General features: G+C 42.1%; 1 protein-coding gene across 3 annotated transcripts in view; it reads left to right on the top strand.

Annotated features, from left to right (window-relative positions):
- ABCD2 (ATP binding cassette subfamily D member 2) overlaps nt 1-14611 on the top strand; it is a 48718-nt gene extending 34107 nt beyond the window's left edge. For 2 of the 3 annotated variants that reach the window (XM_051608579.1, XM_051608578.1), the window contains exons 8-10: nt 5782-5866; nt 6604-6729; nt 10334-14611. In XM_051608579.1, the coding sequence (XP_051464539.1) occupies nt 5782-5866; nt 6604-6729; nt 10334-10544 (422 nt within the window). In that variant the 3' untranslated portion in view covers nt 10545-14611. Of the gene's footprint in view, nt 1-5781; nt 5867-6603; nt 6730-10333 lie in introns of those variants that run through there. The other variant, XM_051608580.1, reaches the window with a different exon arrangement.
- The last annotated feature ends 1830 nt before the right edge of the window (nt 14612-16441 follow it).

Below are 16441 nucleotides of genomic sequence, written 5' to 3'. Positions count from 1 at the left end.
GAGTCCCTTACTTCACTAAGTGAAGTGCTGAGATTGCAGAAGAACAAGAAGATATGTTGGAATGGGAAGCTGGAAAAGGAGGAGCAGTTAAATTGTCAGTGGCAAGAAGCCACTGAAGAGTGTGCACTCATAGCCTATTGGTACTTGTAGGTGTACTGAACAACATGTGACCTTCAGTGGCCAAAACATATCCCTAGCAGTCTCTGCATGCACATTGTTGTGGTTTGTAACTCTGCAGCTGGAGCATTTAACTGATGATGGGGCAGTTACTGTGCTCCACGTATGGGATGCAGCTGGGTCATCTCAGTGTTCTGTGTTGCCAAACTGAAAACCCAGGTTTGGATTAGTCTTGCTCTACTTTCTGTGCCAAAGAAAGTATTTATTGCTGACCCCATTCTTGCTTTTCTGCCTGTCTGACTGCACATGTGACCACGCAGTCTATAAAAAGGTCCAGAGGACACTGTTAATGTTCAGTGGTGCTGTATTGAAACTCCACTCAGGATAGGGGCACACTGTGCAGAAGTCTGCACAGATGTTTAAAAAAGTGTCTTAGGGACTTTGCAATCTGAAATGACAGAAGTGGGCAAAGCCGGAAAATAGGGGGAGAGATTATCACATACCAGGAAGTTTTTAGGTTCATAATACGCTTACTTGTTCCCTTTTCTCCTTGGGTATTTGCTAGAGACAAGTGCCAAGGTAGGAGCAGGGAGGAAATCCATGACATATGATTTGACACGTTACACGGATTTCATATGCTTAAATATTCTTTAGAGCTCCTCCAGTCTGGGACAAAGACTCATATTCTGTTATTTCCAACCAGAAAGCCAGAGAAATACTTGCTAAAGGTGAACAATTGAACTTTTTGTTTACACATAGCTGAATTATTTTTTTAATTTCAATGTTTATTTTATTCTTTTAATTAAAATCAGATTTTTAAACGAAAATGATTTCTACTAGAAATGGATTTTTTTCCTTGTAAAATAGTGAAAAATTCCCAGTAAAGTCTGCGGAGCAAGGGATTTGCCCTGAACTGTCTTTATGCTTTTTTGCAAACAGCTTTGATGGTTAACAAACACTGGCATTTTCCAATAGCAAAAAGTTTTGCTGAAAAATTCCCATCAAGTTTCTATTTATATATTATATTGCACTTTTTGAAAGGTCACTACATATAAAAGAAAAAAAAATCAATGAAACCCTTTTTAGTCATTCAGATTCTTGTGGATATATGGGATATGCCCATGCTATTTTGAACCCTTTCCATAAGCTGTTCTAAGACTGGAGCTAACTATCTGTAAATTATTAAGTTTTAGAAATCTAATCTAATTCTTCAATATTTTTTTCTACAGATCCTCTTCTCCTTCAAAGACATACCTGTCTCTTCCCCTGTCACCTGTGCCTAGCGGTTTTAAGCCTCTACCAGATAGCAGGCTCCATAGGGCATCACCCTGTTGTGTTTTAATTGACCATGAAGGTCATGTATGTGTAATATAATGCTTTGCAGTTTTGTGTTCTGCTCCCCGTGGGCAGTTATGAAAAAGCCAGATGGAGCCAGAAGTGCACAACTCTGACTTAATTTATTTGTCCTGGCATAAATTTATTGCCTTTAGCTGAATAACTTCCACATTGCATCAGTACAAGGGTCACCAGATCCCAAGCATAAAGTAGCCAATAAGACCCTGATATTGTTCTTGTTGCTGCCAATGGTAGAAATTCTGCTGTTTTTCAGAAATAATGTTTGACCCAGTTAGAAGTAAATAGAACGGTTACAAGAGTAAGCAACCCAGTTTGGCATTTAGCTTGTGTTACCCTGACAAAACTTTTTCCAGAATACACAAAACCACTGGAAGACCCACCTTCCTTCCTGCCACCACCACTCCTGATTTCCCTGAGCCCAAGCTCTAGAAGAACCCAGTGCGATTGTTGACAGTTGCACCCCTTGCTATTAGGGGCAGAATTTCCTTCCCACTGAGGCCCACACTAACGTTCTTCTCATCTGCTGGATATTGGAGGGATGCAATTTTGTTACTTTCCTTTTATATTATCAATAAGGTGCGCTCATCAACACCTGCAGAGTTGCAAGCTCTACCAGGACGTGTATTTAATCCAAAATTAGGGTAGCAAAGAAGGTTGTATACTGCACAGATGATGAAAAGACATGTCAAGAAATCACAGGTAATAGCTTGGGGATGTGCAGTAGATATACATGAAGTGGTTCCTTTTTGACCTGCCTTGACATCAGTGCAGATTAAGCAAGCGTCAGTCGTGATGCAGCCCAAGGCTGCCGATAGCCTGTCACATGAGAGGAGCCATGAGTACGTGTAGCAGCCTGCTGAGTGCAGGACCAGGCCTGTCAGGTTAGGGCTGATGACATTACTGAACAAGTTCAACCTGTTTATGATTTTTCAGCACCCCGGATTATAATTATTGCTCATTATTGTGCACATTTGTCATATCTTTGGGTCATGTCCAGGGAACCTTTGTGCTAAGCCACGTATAAACATACAGACAAGCACATTTCCTCTCTCTGAAATTTTTTTCTTCTGGTCATTTTAGCCCTGGATTTTCTTTCATTACTGATAACAGTAGGAACTCTGGAGTGCTTTGCCAGCTCTTCCAGTGGCTCTGAAATCCAGAGACACAAATTCCTGCAGTGTCATGCTGAGCTGGGGCTCACAAAATTGATGCCTTCTTTGTTCCTTCCTCAGCTGAGGATTGCCCTTGCACATTCATCCTCTACAGAAACTGGGCTCACTTCCATTTTGGCAGCTGCCTGGGGACATGCACTGTGCGAGAGGCTTCCATGTTCAAAAACTCACCAGGGGTGGGCTCTCTGGCTATAGGTTGCTGCACTAGCTTTTCTTCTGTCACAAAGCTGTGACACTCAGTCCATGTCTGATGATGTGCATTGGAAGGTAGATCTGGAAAAGGAACTTTTAAGCGTATCTTTTCATGGCAGCTGGATGTTCTGTCTTGCACAAGAGTGTGAGGATTGACAAAAATGATTGGTATACAGCATTGCAGATCCTAGATGTAACCCTTTTTTGTTGTCAAATTTGGGTCGCTTTTTCCTTGAGAAAGTTAAGGTAAAAGGAGTTACAAAAGAAGGCATGCAAGAAAATGGAATGTTGCTATCATGAGGCTATCACTCAGCTGTATATGTATTTCTACTGCTGTTACTCTGTCCTAGCATATTACACATGCTCTTTGTTTTACTGGTTGCAAAGGGCATTTCTGTGACATCCAGTGTTCATCACATTTACATCATACTATGTGCAATCAATGGCTACGTGTAACAAGAGGCTGGACAAGGAATTTAGACTCTGAAAGCCAGGATTATGTTTGTATGTACTGAGATATTTGTGCTGCATTGATGGATAAGCCACTTTATTTCTTCATTAGTAAAGTGGATGTAGCTGTGGGTCATGTAAGCCAGTGACTTGGCTGATATTTTCAGAACACTAACGACCTTCATTGACCTGTGCCTTGTCAGCAGGAAGAAAAGAGAAACAAGTAGGTACATTACTGTTAATGCACAGTAGGAAGTCTGTTTATTGTGAGTTATAATGTCTTAAGTGTTCAGACAAAATTGTTTAGACATTAGAAAATAATTTTTTTAAGTTATATTAAAATTGATCCTTCCTTACCTGTTGTTTAAAAATTCCAAGTGGCAAATAGGAAATTTGAGGGTGGGAGCTATGCAGGAAGAAACAAGATGCACTTCTTATGTTCAGTTAGAATGTAAGTTGGAGTGACCACAGAGATGACTGTTGTATCCTGGTAAACACAGGCTAAACCTCACACCTTTAGAGGAAATAATAGAATGATGATGCTTCTTGAACTTCATTCAATTTTTTGTCTTTTAGTAAATCTTTATAAACCAGCTGATCTGGGAGAAACTGAATAAACGCAGGCACTGATTCCCCAGGCACATGTGCACACTTGCACAGCCACCCACACCCAAGCTCAGATCCAGATCCCTCAATTTATAAAAATAAGAGAATATAAGCAGCAGCCAACTTGTTGTCTTTAGAAGTGTAGTTATTTCTACAGCTTTCATGAACGACCATTCCCATTCCTTGCCCCTAGCACCCTTTGCCAAAAAGGAGCGCTCCAGGTGCTTTGCAGTCTTTCTTGGAAGCTGAGGGTATGGGTGGAACTGCACTTCAGCTCTCTGTGTGGTCCCAGCACCGGGACTGCTCAGCAGCAACAGCCCCTTGTGGGTCTGTTCCTTTGCCAGGGTTCATCCAAAGGGTGATTCAGTTAATCATTACACAGCTCTGTCTTTGCTAGGAGCCCTCAACAGAAAGCACTGTATGTGTCCCCAGGGGGTTGCACTCTGGGATCCTTAAAAAAAATGGAACGAAACTGAGGAAAAACACTGGTCACTGAAGGTGATGTATTTCTGGTGTGTGCATGCCTAGTTTTCAAATCTAGCAATATACATATATATTTTTAAAATCACAACATTATATTTTACAATTTTATGGAGAAAAAAATCTTGAAATTCAATCTCTAGCATCATCGGTTCCTGTTTTCAAGAACACAGCCTCTCCCCAGATGCTTCACTGAGGTTTTGTTCATACCTGTGAAGCCCTGCTGTAGCACCAAGCACGGGCAGCCTCCTGCACCATGGCAAGCCATACTTGTCTCACCTTTGGTCAGGTATCAGAAATTACACAGCCCACCCTCCTTGCTTGACCTTGTTTATAATCCTTTCTGGGAAATGTTTTATTTTCAGTCTGACAGTGACAGAAAGGAGTTTTTGGTCGTGTTCATTTTTTAGTGGCAGTGCTTCTGGGCTGAACTGGAAAAATGTTCTCTCTTTCACTCAGCCCAGCTCCAGCTGCCTGTCTCATTAATAGATGATCTATTGAAAGAAATGTCTTATCAGATTTTCTCTACATCCACATTCTCCTTTTTGAAAACTCATCTCTTTTGCTACTCTATCCATCTGGATTATTTGATTGAAAACTTATTTTCAGTTGGGTATTTTAATTTTTTCATTAGTGGGAATGAATCATGCGAGAGAACTCACAGAAACACCAGCCCACCCTAAGGTCGCAGATAAAATGCATCCCCCCTGCTGCTCATATCTGAAAGTGATAAAGAAATAAAATCAGTTGGAGGTTGTGCAGGATATGAAATAAGGACAGCCAGTGTTACAGCAGTTGTGGATTGTTTCTGAATACAAGGTAGTGGCAAACTTGTATAGAAACTCCTCCTGTCTGTATGCAGTTTTGTATGTTAGTTCCTTGTCTGTGCACACAGAACGCATCCCTGCATCTGCATCTGTGTTTCTGTTGAATTTGCTGGCAGTTATTATTTGCCTGCAGTAGTCAGTGGAGTTTGGCACTGCTTTTTATGGTTTTTATACTTTATTTCTTTGAATTTTAAATTTTCACTCGCAGCTTTAAAAACTGAATAGCAAATTGTTCTATAAAAGAAACACAACAGAATTAAATTACTAGTTATACACAAGTAAGAGCTGTTTTTTCAAAGGGATGGTAAGTAAAGTTTTTTGACAATACCAACATGTCCAAGCAGATTAAATTCTACTTTGAAAATGTACATGGTATATAGGTCATTTTTCCAAATGAGTGCCCCTGGAAGGGCATTGAGGTACTTCAGAAGATGTGATCCAGAACCCTGAGCTGGCTCTTCTCCAATGGAAATGCTCTCTATTATTTTGGTTGCAGATTGCAGAGATGTTGCAAGTGAAGATGCATTTCCTTCATAAAGTTATATGGTCCTAACAAATTTTGTTTGCTTTTTTTTTAAAAGGCTGGGATGCCATCATGGATTGGAAAGATGTCTTGTCAGGAGGAGAAAAACAGAGGATGGGCATGGCTCGGATGTTTTACCACAGGTAAGCATTTTGATTGGTTCTTTAAGTAAAATCTGAAAACAAGCAAGAGTTTTGCAGGTTTGCTGTAATAGTTTGAGCTGTAGTAGACAATAATCTCCATGCAATATAGTGTCCTGCTAGAAGGTTGCATAGGATCTCAGACCCTATCCATTATTTGTACAAGCTCTGCTTTTAGCTTGAGCACTGCTTCTTACTTAAGCTTTGCTTTTGGCAACATAGCATTCAATTTTCCAGATGTTCCTTTCTTTAACATCTCCAGTGCAAACATCTTCCCTGCATCTATCCTACATATATTTCAGAAGTCTGATGGACTGTTGCAGAGGTTGTGGGAGCTTGAAAGCCGAGCTCCAAGAGCTCTGGGTTCTGGAGACTGCAAGCACGCAAAGGCAGCCCAGTCCGTACACAGCATTGGATAGAAAGTTTCTGAGTTGACTGTAGCTACTGCATGGCTTCATGACAGGACAGAGTAATACTAGGTCAAGCCAGAACACAGAAGTTAGATCATTATGTACTCAGACGGACCAGGAAATAAAACTTGTTTTTCCTGGAAGCTGGCTCAGCACCTGGATAATGCATGGAAACTTTGTGCTGTTGCTAGCCAGCTTCCAGCTGTGGATGAGAGGCAGCTGGCTGGCAGAAGTAGCTCTCTCCTTTCTGTTGTTCTTTCAATTAAATGTTGTACATGGGAATACTGTCCAAAACATAGAAAAGTAATGTTCTTTTTCTGCTTTTGAAAGGCCAAAATACGCATTGCTGGATGAATGCACAAGTGCTGTAAGCATTGATGTCGAAGGAAAAATATTCCAAGCTGCAAAAGCTGCTGGGATATCCCTGCTTTCTATAACACACAGACCTTCTCTTTGGTAAGCATGTTCACTGACTGATCATGGTCCTTGCTTTTAGCTTTCTGACAGGTGACTGGCCTTTATCTTTGTACTATAGCATATGTGCAATATCTACTGTATTTTCTAAGATAACTTTTCTACAATAATAGTGACGTAAATGCATTTAGCATTGTTTTTTTTCATTGTTTGACACATATTTATTCCTCCCTCTATTTTGTTTTTAATGTGTTTCAGTTATTAACTATTAATAGCAACATGCAGGTATCTAAGAGGCAATTACTTAGTCCACCACACCACAGCCACAACAGATATCACTGGATAATTCTCTTAAGGTGACAAGTTACATGAGCTGTCCTGGGGAAGTTTACCAGTGCTTAGGAGAAGATGGGAAACATGGCAAGTGGTTAACCTGCTGTTTGTCCTTCCATAGGAATAGTACATCTGTTTTAGCTTCTGTTGTGTTCTCTGCCTGCAGTGTTTTTGAGCTTTCAAAATTGGATTGTTTATTTAAAAAGAAATATTAGAACTCTGAGAGACATCATTCTATTGAGGGAGTACTAAGTATGGAAGAGTCCCTCAAAGGGAAAAGAATGTAGATCCTGAAAACAGGAAACAACCAGAGACTTTAAAGGGCAAAAGGAGATCAAGAATTGTAAGCTGATACTAGCAGAGACTACTTGTTCTAAAGTCCTTGATCTCTAGTGTCAGAGTGTTTGCTTTTTAATCTCATGACAAAAAATCTATTACCAATTCATTGCCTCGAAGGAAGGAAACGGTACTACTGTCTGCTTTTCTGAAATAGAACAGTATCCTGTAGTTCCTCGTTTCTCTGTGAAGATAGTGACAGGAAAAGTCTTTTGTTGGATTAGGACCTAAAAATTAATAAAATGAGTATTCTGATAAGGAAAGAAAGTCATATAAACATTTCTTTTTAAAATATTTTAAATTACACTTAAAGAGAAAAGTCAGGGTTTATTGTTTGTTTGTTTGTTTTTAATTTGGCATTATTTTAAAACCGCTGCTCAAGAAAACAGATATTTAAGAGGTTTGGCCAGCAGATTGAGGGAGATTATTCTCCCCCTCTACTCTGCTCTGATGAGACCCCACCTGTCATACTCCGCCCAGTTCTGGAGTCATCAGCACAGGAAAGACATGAATCTGTTTGAGTGGGTCCAGAGGAGAGCCACAAAAATGATCAGAGGGATGGAACACCTCTGCTGTGAGGAAGAGCTGAGAGACTTGGGGTTGTTCAGCCTGGAGAAGAAGCGGCTTCGAGAAGACCTTATTGTGGCCTTCCAGTACCTGAAGGGGGCTTATGAGAAAGACGGGAACAGACTTTTTAGTAGGGCCTGTAGTGATAAGACAGGGGTTACGATTTTAAACTAAAAGAGGATACATTTAGGCTAGATGTAAGGAAGAAATTTTTTATGGTGCGAATGAAACACTGGAACGGGTTGCCCAGAGAAGTGGTGGAGGCCCCATCCCCGGAAACATTCAAGGCCAGGTGGACGGGGCTGTGAGCAACCTGATCTACTGGAAGATCATAGAATCATACAATGGTTTGGGTTGGAAGGGACCTTGAAGATCATTGAGTTCCAACCCCCCGGCATGGGCAGGAATGCCTCCTACTACACCAGGTTGGTCAAAGCCCCATCCAGCCTGGCCTTGAACACTTCCAGGGAGGGGCCATCGACAACCTCCCTGGGAAACCTGTTCCAGTGTCTCACCACCCTCACACTAAATAATTTCTTCCTAATGTCTAACTTAAATTTACCCTCTTCCAGCTTAAAACCATTACCCCTTGTCCTCTCGCTACACACTCCTGTAAGACGTCCCTCCCCAGCTTTCCCCCCGGAGCCTCCTCTTCTCCAGGCTGAACAGCCCCAACTCTCTCAGCCAGTCTTCGTAGGAGAGGTGCTCCAGCCCTTTGATGGCCCTTCATGGCCCTTCTCTGGACTTGCTCCAAGAGCTTTATGTCTTCCTGTATTAAGAGGTCCATGATCACTGCAGGGGGTTTGGACTAGATGAACTTTAAAGGTCCTTTCCAACTCAAACTATTCTATGATTCTATTCTAATTCTGTGATTCCATTCACAAATAATGATGACGCAGAGGGGGAAAGTTCTGCAAAAGAACTTGAGGGAAAACCTTTTGAGTTCAGTTTCCTACTCACAATTATTTTTTCCTAGTGCTATTCAGAAAAGTTTGGGATTGCTCATATAGCCTCCACAGTAGTACTGACATTATCAGAGATCTGGTGATTTGTGGTGGTTTGGAGAAGTAACCAGAAGTGCTGAGTGTTCAGAAATAAGCATCAAAAGCCTTTAACTTAGGTCTGCTTCCTCAGGAATTGTGTTGCATAGGCCAAGAATGGGTTCACATGCTGCTTTCTCTTTCTCAAGATTATATTAAAAAATATTTGCTTTTTTAACCAAAGTATTGTCTGTTTTCCTAGACCACAAACATTGGATGTCTCAATCAGCTATCGTAGCTTCCTGGGTTTTTTGGGGTTTTGGTGGGGGATAGGTTAATCATTGAAGTGTCACAAAGAATAATGTACAAGGAGTAGTGGATATAAGCCTGGAGTTGAATCTCTTCGGAGTCCCATGTCATCAGCTGTTGAGTTTATTAAACTGTCGCATTCCCTGGATGGGATTTATAATCACTGTTTCATGATGTGTCTCATCTTCTGAAATTTATAGTGATAAATTACACAGTCAAACCAGCAGCTCTGCTCTTCCTCTTGTACCTCCTGATAAATGTCTTGTCAGGTCTTGACAAACTCCACATGCACACCTTTGAATATTTTTGGTGCACACACCCTGAAAATTACTGAGAGATCTGTGACTCCTACACAGACTTTTTTACTTTGGCCCTTGCAAACTGAACTGTATTTTAGAACTGGAGGTTTCTTTAGCCATCTGCATAGGATGGAGGGGAACAAACTGAGGTATAGTTTGAACAAACTGGAGTTTTATCAGTAGCATTAAGTGCACTGTGTCTGCCTGAATGTATTTTCTGCTAAGGAGGTAAGTCATCTCTCAGAAAGTGAGGTAAATAAAAGAAATTGAGACTAACATTCCAGGGAGAGGAGGAAGCCTTGCCTGCTGCTCCTCATCAGGCTCTTGGAGAAAGAGGAGTCTGGTAGAGTTGCAGTGAATGCAGCTGCAGCCACTAGCAGTGTTTCTAAGAGGGAGGCCACCACCTTGCCCAGGGACATCAGGCCATGGTGGGGACTCACTATAGCCCTGCTGCCTACTCCTGCCAGCATCACTGCAGGTGAGGGCCTTGGTGAGTCCCGCCATGTGGGCTGCTGGAGGTGATGATCACCCCAGCTGGGGAGCCCACACTAGTGCCAGGAGCTTACAGGTGGCACCTCACTGCTGAATTTCACTAGATGACCTAGGGAAGTCCTGGTGACAGGCTTTGAAATACCCAAATCCCTTATGGAAGAGTATCCTGAGGTTATGAGTCACTGAAAAAACGTCTTAGTGATCCAAAGCTGGACAACTCTCGAATTCCTGAGAGGCACCGTTGAAAAGAGGCACAGACATCCAAATTTGTGTGCGAAACTGAAGCATCTGTTCCCTGAGCCGTTACTAACATGTTAATTTCTACTGCAGGAAGTACCACACTCATTTGCTGCAGTTTGATGGACAAGGCGGTTGGCGTTTCGAGCAGTTGGACACTGCAATCCGTTTATCACTGAGTGAGGAAAAACAGAGACTGGAATCACAACTTGCAGGAATTCCTAAAATGCAGCAGAGACTGAATGAACTGTGTAAAATCTTGGGAGAAGACTCAGTGCTTAAAACAATGGACAAAGAGGAATAAATAATTTATGGTTTATGTTTTTAAAAATATTTTTTTAGTTAAAAGCATCACAGATTCAGCCATTATCCTTTGCATGCATTGTGATAGAGGCTTAGAGCATAGAGAAACTGCCAGCAGAAAATAATGCTCTGAATGCTACATAAGACTTCAGCATTTTAGTATTAAGGAAGAAAGTGGTTGAACTGTGAAAAGAAAATAAGCAAGTGCAGAGAGTATCAGATTAGTCATTGCAGCTTATGTTAATTCCTAGTGAAAGCCCAATTCACTGCAAAAGACTGCCAACACCCTTAGGTTTGGGAGGTGAATTTTTGCCTGAGACTTGGCCTGCAGAATGTGGTCTTGTACTAGGTCACTGTGTGCGTATGATATGCCTGCTACACAGAGCAAACCTGGCATGAAACTCAGGCATGGAGCACAGCAGAGGCAGCATCTGGGTGATATGCAGATGCATGCAAAAATCTGATTTGGGTATAAGAAACATTCTTTCAGCCCATGTAAAACTAAACTCCCATTCTACTACTGAATTGCATACACACCTTTCCCTGCATTTCCATAGGAAGTAACATTGGGCTGGCCAGAAGACAACTCTCCAAGCAACCCACTGCCCTGGCGACAGAGAAGCAAATAGTTACTATGTAATATACTTGTGCTGTACTTTATGCCATTATGCATAGCTTTGGAGGCTCTGTGCCCTTCATGATACATCAGTTCCTTTGGGGGATTTTTTTTATGTTCCCTATTCAGTAACCTCTGGTGGGGGAATGTAGCAGTGGGTCTGGCATCAAGTGACTGAGTTTTCACTTGTCTGAGTCATTCATCAACTCCATGGTCTGATCCAGCCAGCATCCATCTCTGACCCAGTTCCTCTGTTGGCAAAACCACAGTGTAGATGCTTGTTTGCTCCATGAGGCACTTTGTCATGGGAAGGACTGTAGGAGAGGAAAATGTCAGTTTCTAACAATACACTGAATTTACAGGCACGGCTGTCCTGCCAATTTAAATGCTCTGCACTTATAAAGGTCTGTGAAAAGTTAGAGCATTTTATAACCACTAATTGATATGCCTGCTGTATTTTGGTAGAGTGGCTGAACACTTCCCTCCCCATGAGCAAACATGCCAGTTGACAGCTTTGCTTTCAGTCTCATTCACTGTCCAATCTGCTTTTGAGTTCAGTAGAAACTTTGTCCCTTGTCAGGCAGGTGTTTTAAACAGAAACGCGTAAGACAGTGCTGGGCTGAGTGCCTTGATGGAGGTAAAACCTGGTGAATTAGAAATACAGATGGGAATGGATTTGAGAGCTCCCGGTCTGCTCTCTTTGACTGCAAGTGCACCGCAAATGGCCAGCTCAGGAGTGAAGATCAGGGTCTGCTGATGGATAAATGAGCCTTAGCTGAAATGTAGCAATCCTGAAGTTTCTTTGTTCTTTTTTCCTAGAAGAAGTATGATTCCTTAGAAGATTTCTGTCTGGTGTGTTTAGTCTGAGAGGGACAATGCATAAGTTCTTTATAACTGTTAAAAAAGAGGAGAAAAATGTTGGTGGTATTTGCTGAGCTGGGAATGTTTGAGCACCCTCAAGTTAATATAAACTGTTTCCCTTTTCTGATCTTTTCATGAACAAGGGAAAGGTGAATTAACTCCATCTGCCAAATCCCAGTCGAGTGCACTAACCATTAGCCCATCTTCCTTCTCAGTGTGTGTGTTCATCTTCCTGGGTTTACAGTTCCCCAGAAGCACTTGAAACAGAACATGGAGTAAGTCTGCTCCCTGTCCTGCTCCTCCAGAGACTGTGACTTGAATGTAACCCTGTGCTTGTCCTGGCAACAGCAGTTTGTTCCTCTCTTTTATTTTTTTTTTCCTGTAGAGTCCCCTGGGATATCTCACTGACATAGCAAGGAATGCTCTTGGGAACCTTTGAAAAGGATGAGAAATTAAGGTTTAAGAGAATAAGATGTTGTGTTGTAAAGTGCAGACTGGAGGTCACTGCTATGGCAGATGACATGTGCATGCGTTTTAATTGGCAAGTGTCTCTGCTTGTCCTTCTCCCTGAAGGCTAGCTTTCTTCTGTCTCATCTTCAAAGAAAAATTCAGAGCTGCTAAGGAAAAAAAGGAGTCAGCCAAGAATCTGTTCTCAGTGAGCATAAATGAGATGACTGATGATTTTAAAGGCTTGTACATTTATGAGTTATGTTTCTATAAGTCAGTGATGAATCAGGCATGCCCCATGTGCATGTCCTCATCCCAGCTGCACTGGGACAAGTGCAAGCACAGAGCAGCAACAAAAAGTGGTGAACAATTGGCCCAATTCAGCACAGCTCCAGGTATGGCCCTGCCTACTCTCAGCCTCCCACCAAAGCTCTGCCTTGGTGCTTGACTTGTTGGGAACCATAATGGGCAAGTGCAGCACCTGAAATCGTTGTACTGCCTGGTAGAGATCAAAGCTGACTATCCCTCACAGCACAACAGAAACGTCTTCTGAGGAAACCATATTCAGAAGAAAGTTTGTTTCCTGTTTTTTTAATGAAATTATGCATAAAACATACAAAAGATATGTACATTACTGATGACATTTTAATGAAAACTGAAATTGCACCGGGATGAATGTAATAGTAATTTTCTTGAAGTTTAGTGGTTTTGGATCCAGTAAGAGACTTAACCATTCCCATTCTGTAATAAGTGTAAAATACCCTAGCATCTTGCTCAGCTTTGTACATTCTTATAGACATGACAGCAACATTAGAGGCTGGTATGAGAAGAAACCCTTCTCTCAATAGGAGCTTTCTGGATAATACTGAGCCAGTTTTAGAAGGGTTTTCTGCAGCAGTGGCTCATTGTTTTTAAAGTTAGTTTTGTGGCTGGAAAAGAAGCTGCCCTGGAGATGTTCTCTGTGAACTTTCTGAGTTGTTCCAAAGGCTAACTGAGATGGGAATCTCCTGTTCTGTTTCTGGAGAATTTTACCTCTGGTGTAATACAGGGCATAAGCCAGCTCATTTTGTGCTGCTTTGGACCCAGCCAGGAGAGCAAGAGCAGAGGTGTTTGCTCCCTGCTCAGGGAGAAGCTCAGGGAGACACTGTTCTGGAGCCAAGGCATGGGGAGCACTTGGCCCTTGCAGTGCAAAAGGGTCAGAGCAGAGCAGGATGCCTTGTTGGAATCCTTTTTTTGTGGTGCAGTGATAGCTGCTCATCAATGTTAATTCTTTTTCTGGTGTTCAGGAGCTGTGACTCCCTGGAAGGACCTTTTGGCCTTCCTTCTGCCAGTCATATCTAGCTGGAGCTGATCATATCCATCCTGTTGTGTCACAGCATCTATGCAATTCAGGGCTGGATACTGCAAAGCCTCCTGTGAGACCCCTCTCATCCCCCAGGACTCAGGGCAGACTGAATTTGCCTGGGGCTGCATCCTGGAGGAGTGCAGGTGCTGAGCAAAATTCATACCAGTCTCAAGCATGGGGTAACCGTACAATAAAACTACGAAGTACCCTCATCAGTTTGTTTAGATAATGTTAGGGTTTTTTGCAAGAATCTTCAGAATGGGAGGTAACATTTTTTGTGTGTGGGTTTTCAGTATTTTAACCTAGGAGGAGTTTGTTTTTCACTTACTTTTGGGACCAGACTCATTCCTGTTTTAGACTTGGAAGCCCTCACTCTGCAGAGGCAGAAAGCCTCACATATCTTTTAAATCAGGTTTTTTTTAAACCAATGGGGTTTGTATTGGAGTGAGGAAGGAAGGACTGGGTATTCAATGGGATATTTTAGGGAAAATTGCAATTAAAATTACATCCTAAAGCAAATTAACACATCTACAGTCCCCTCAGTATGTTTGAGTGTTGATAATGCATGTCAAAGTCAAGTTTACAAGCCTGTGATCAGAGATTTAAATCATATATAGAAAGAAACCCCCCCTACTGAGCTGTTCATGAAGCTTAAGAGAATTGAACTGCTAATCAAATGTGTCTTTGTTTTGTTTATGTTTGATATTAATGCCTTTTAAGTGCAGACAATTTATAAAGCAATAAATTATGCTTTACAGTTGTAATTTATTCCAACCTCAAATAAAACACGTTGCATTTACTTTGAGTGTACAGTGTTCTTATGAATCATTCACAAAGCAGTCTGGACCTGCCTGGATGTGCTCTGGGAGCCCCTTCCCATCCCTCGTTTCTCTGATGAGGTAGGAAAGCCAGGGGTGGATTTGGTGTGTTGACTGGTTAAAACAAGTGTTTCATTCCTACATCAGGCTGGCGTCAAAGGCTGCTGTGAGGTTTCTCATGTCTTGTGCCATCTCCTTCAGCATGGACCTGATTAATGAGAAGAAGGTGACAAGAACTGCCACCACTTGCTGGGAGGTTCTGTGGTGGGCACTGAGCTATGTGCTGGAAGACAGCATCAGTAGCACAAGATCAGGTGGCCTCAGCAGCATCACTCCCAAAGGCTGTTATGGTCTTTGCCAGATAGAGCTAAGCAGAAAGCATCAATGGTCATAAATATTGTAAGCCAGTTGCCCATGTTGGACTTGAATAGCAGATTATTCTTTTTTTTTCTTAGGGCTTAAGATCCCCAAACACAGTCTCTTTAGCCCTGCAGGCTGCCAGGAGTATGAGGACCTTTAATGACACTGGTTGACTCCTTAACACCCAGAGGTGGCTTGTGTCTAGGCGTGTCCCAGCTGTGTGGGTGGGGTTGGTGAGGTACTGTGTGGTGGTACAAGACCTGGGCTATGCAGCTAGGGAGCCCATGGAGATGGTGGCCACTTAAGAACTAGATTCTCAGGAGGGACTGAAGGCCTGTGCCTCCCTTCCAGCCACTGCACCCACTTGGAAAGCACCAACAAAGTCCATACATACAAGCCAAGAGAAATGCATTTTTGGGGGTCTCTGGGGCTCTGAAGGACCACGCTTGGGACTCACATATCAGACCAGGAGAAGACAGACTGTATTGTAGTGGGGGATGTGAGCTGAGAGCTGTGTGGTTGCACTTGAGTTTCACTTTTTTTGGTAATATGTGCTTTGGTGTCTGCTTTTTGGAGGACATTTCTGCTTTCTGATCAGGCCACAAGAGGACTAATGCCATGTGTTTGCTGTGAAGTGCTGGAGCCCCGAGCCTCTGCCCAAGGGTTGGGTATTCCCAGAAAAGATGGGACAGCAAGGCCTGGATCACAGGAGTAAAATGGACTCAGGAAATATGCAGAGCAGAGGTGTTCAAAGACTTCCCATGGCTGACATTTTCTGGTAAGTGGGGAATGTCTGGGAAAACACCTTACTCTGTCTCTCTGTGGCCTAATTTCTGATTAGGGCTAATTCTGTGGCACCTGCTTTGTATTTTTAAATTAGTATCTTTAACCTCATGTAAATGAGATCATTCCCAAGAGGTTAAGAGTGACATATTACAAACACTGCACCCACCCAGTACAAGTCTGATTTGTATGAACCATCTGTTTTTAAACAGGTAATTAAAAAAGGGAGAAAGAGATTGTGATGGTGACTGATGCAGGGCTGAGGAGCCAGCTGGGTCCTGGGGCTGAGAAATCAGTGAGAAACTAAGCTGGGATGAGGTCTGGGAAAAAAAAAAAATGTCCAAGAGAGCATATGGGAGGAGCCATGTGTTAGGGAAAGGGAATAATGAAACCTGTCTTATACATAAAATAATGACAAAGTGGCACATTACTTTTCTTCTGTTGTCATCAAATGTACAGCGACAAACTCACCCTGACACAGCATTTCTGGTTAATATGAACAATGAAAGCAAGAAAATTGTTCATTTATTGATCAGTTTGAGTGTGAAAATTGTAATAGAAGTAATTTAAATTGAAAAGTCTTTGACACTGAGTTTATACTTGTTGTGCTTTAGAGACACATTTAAAATAGGTCAGATTCATTATGCTTTTCATAAAGACTAGGGTCT

This window comes from Apus apus, chromosome 1 (genome assembly GCF_020740795.1).
Source record: "Apus apus isolate bApuApu2 chromosome 1, bApuApu2.pri.cur, whole genome shotgun sequence".
NCBI lineage: Eukaryota > Metazoa > Chordata > Aves > Apodiformes > Apodidae > Apus > Apus apus.
Note: the sequence above shows the minus strand (reverse complement) of the source record. Positions and strands in the feature narration are given on the sequence as shown.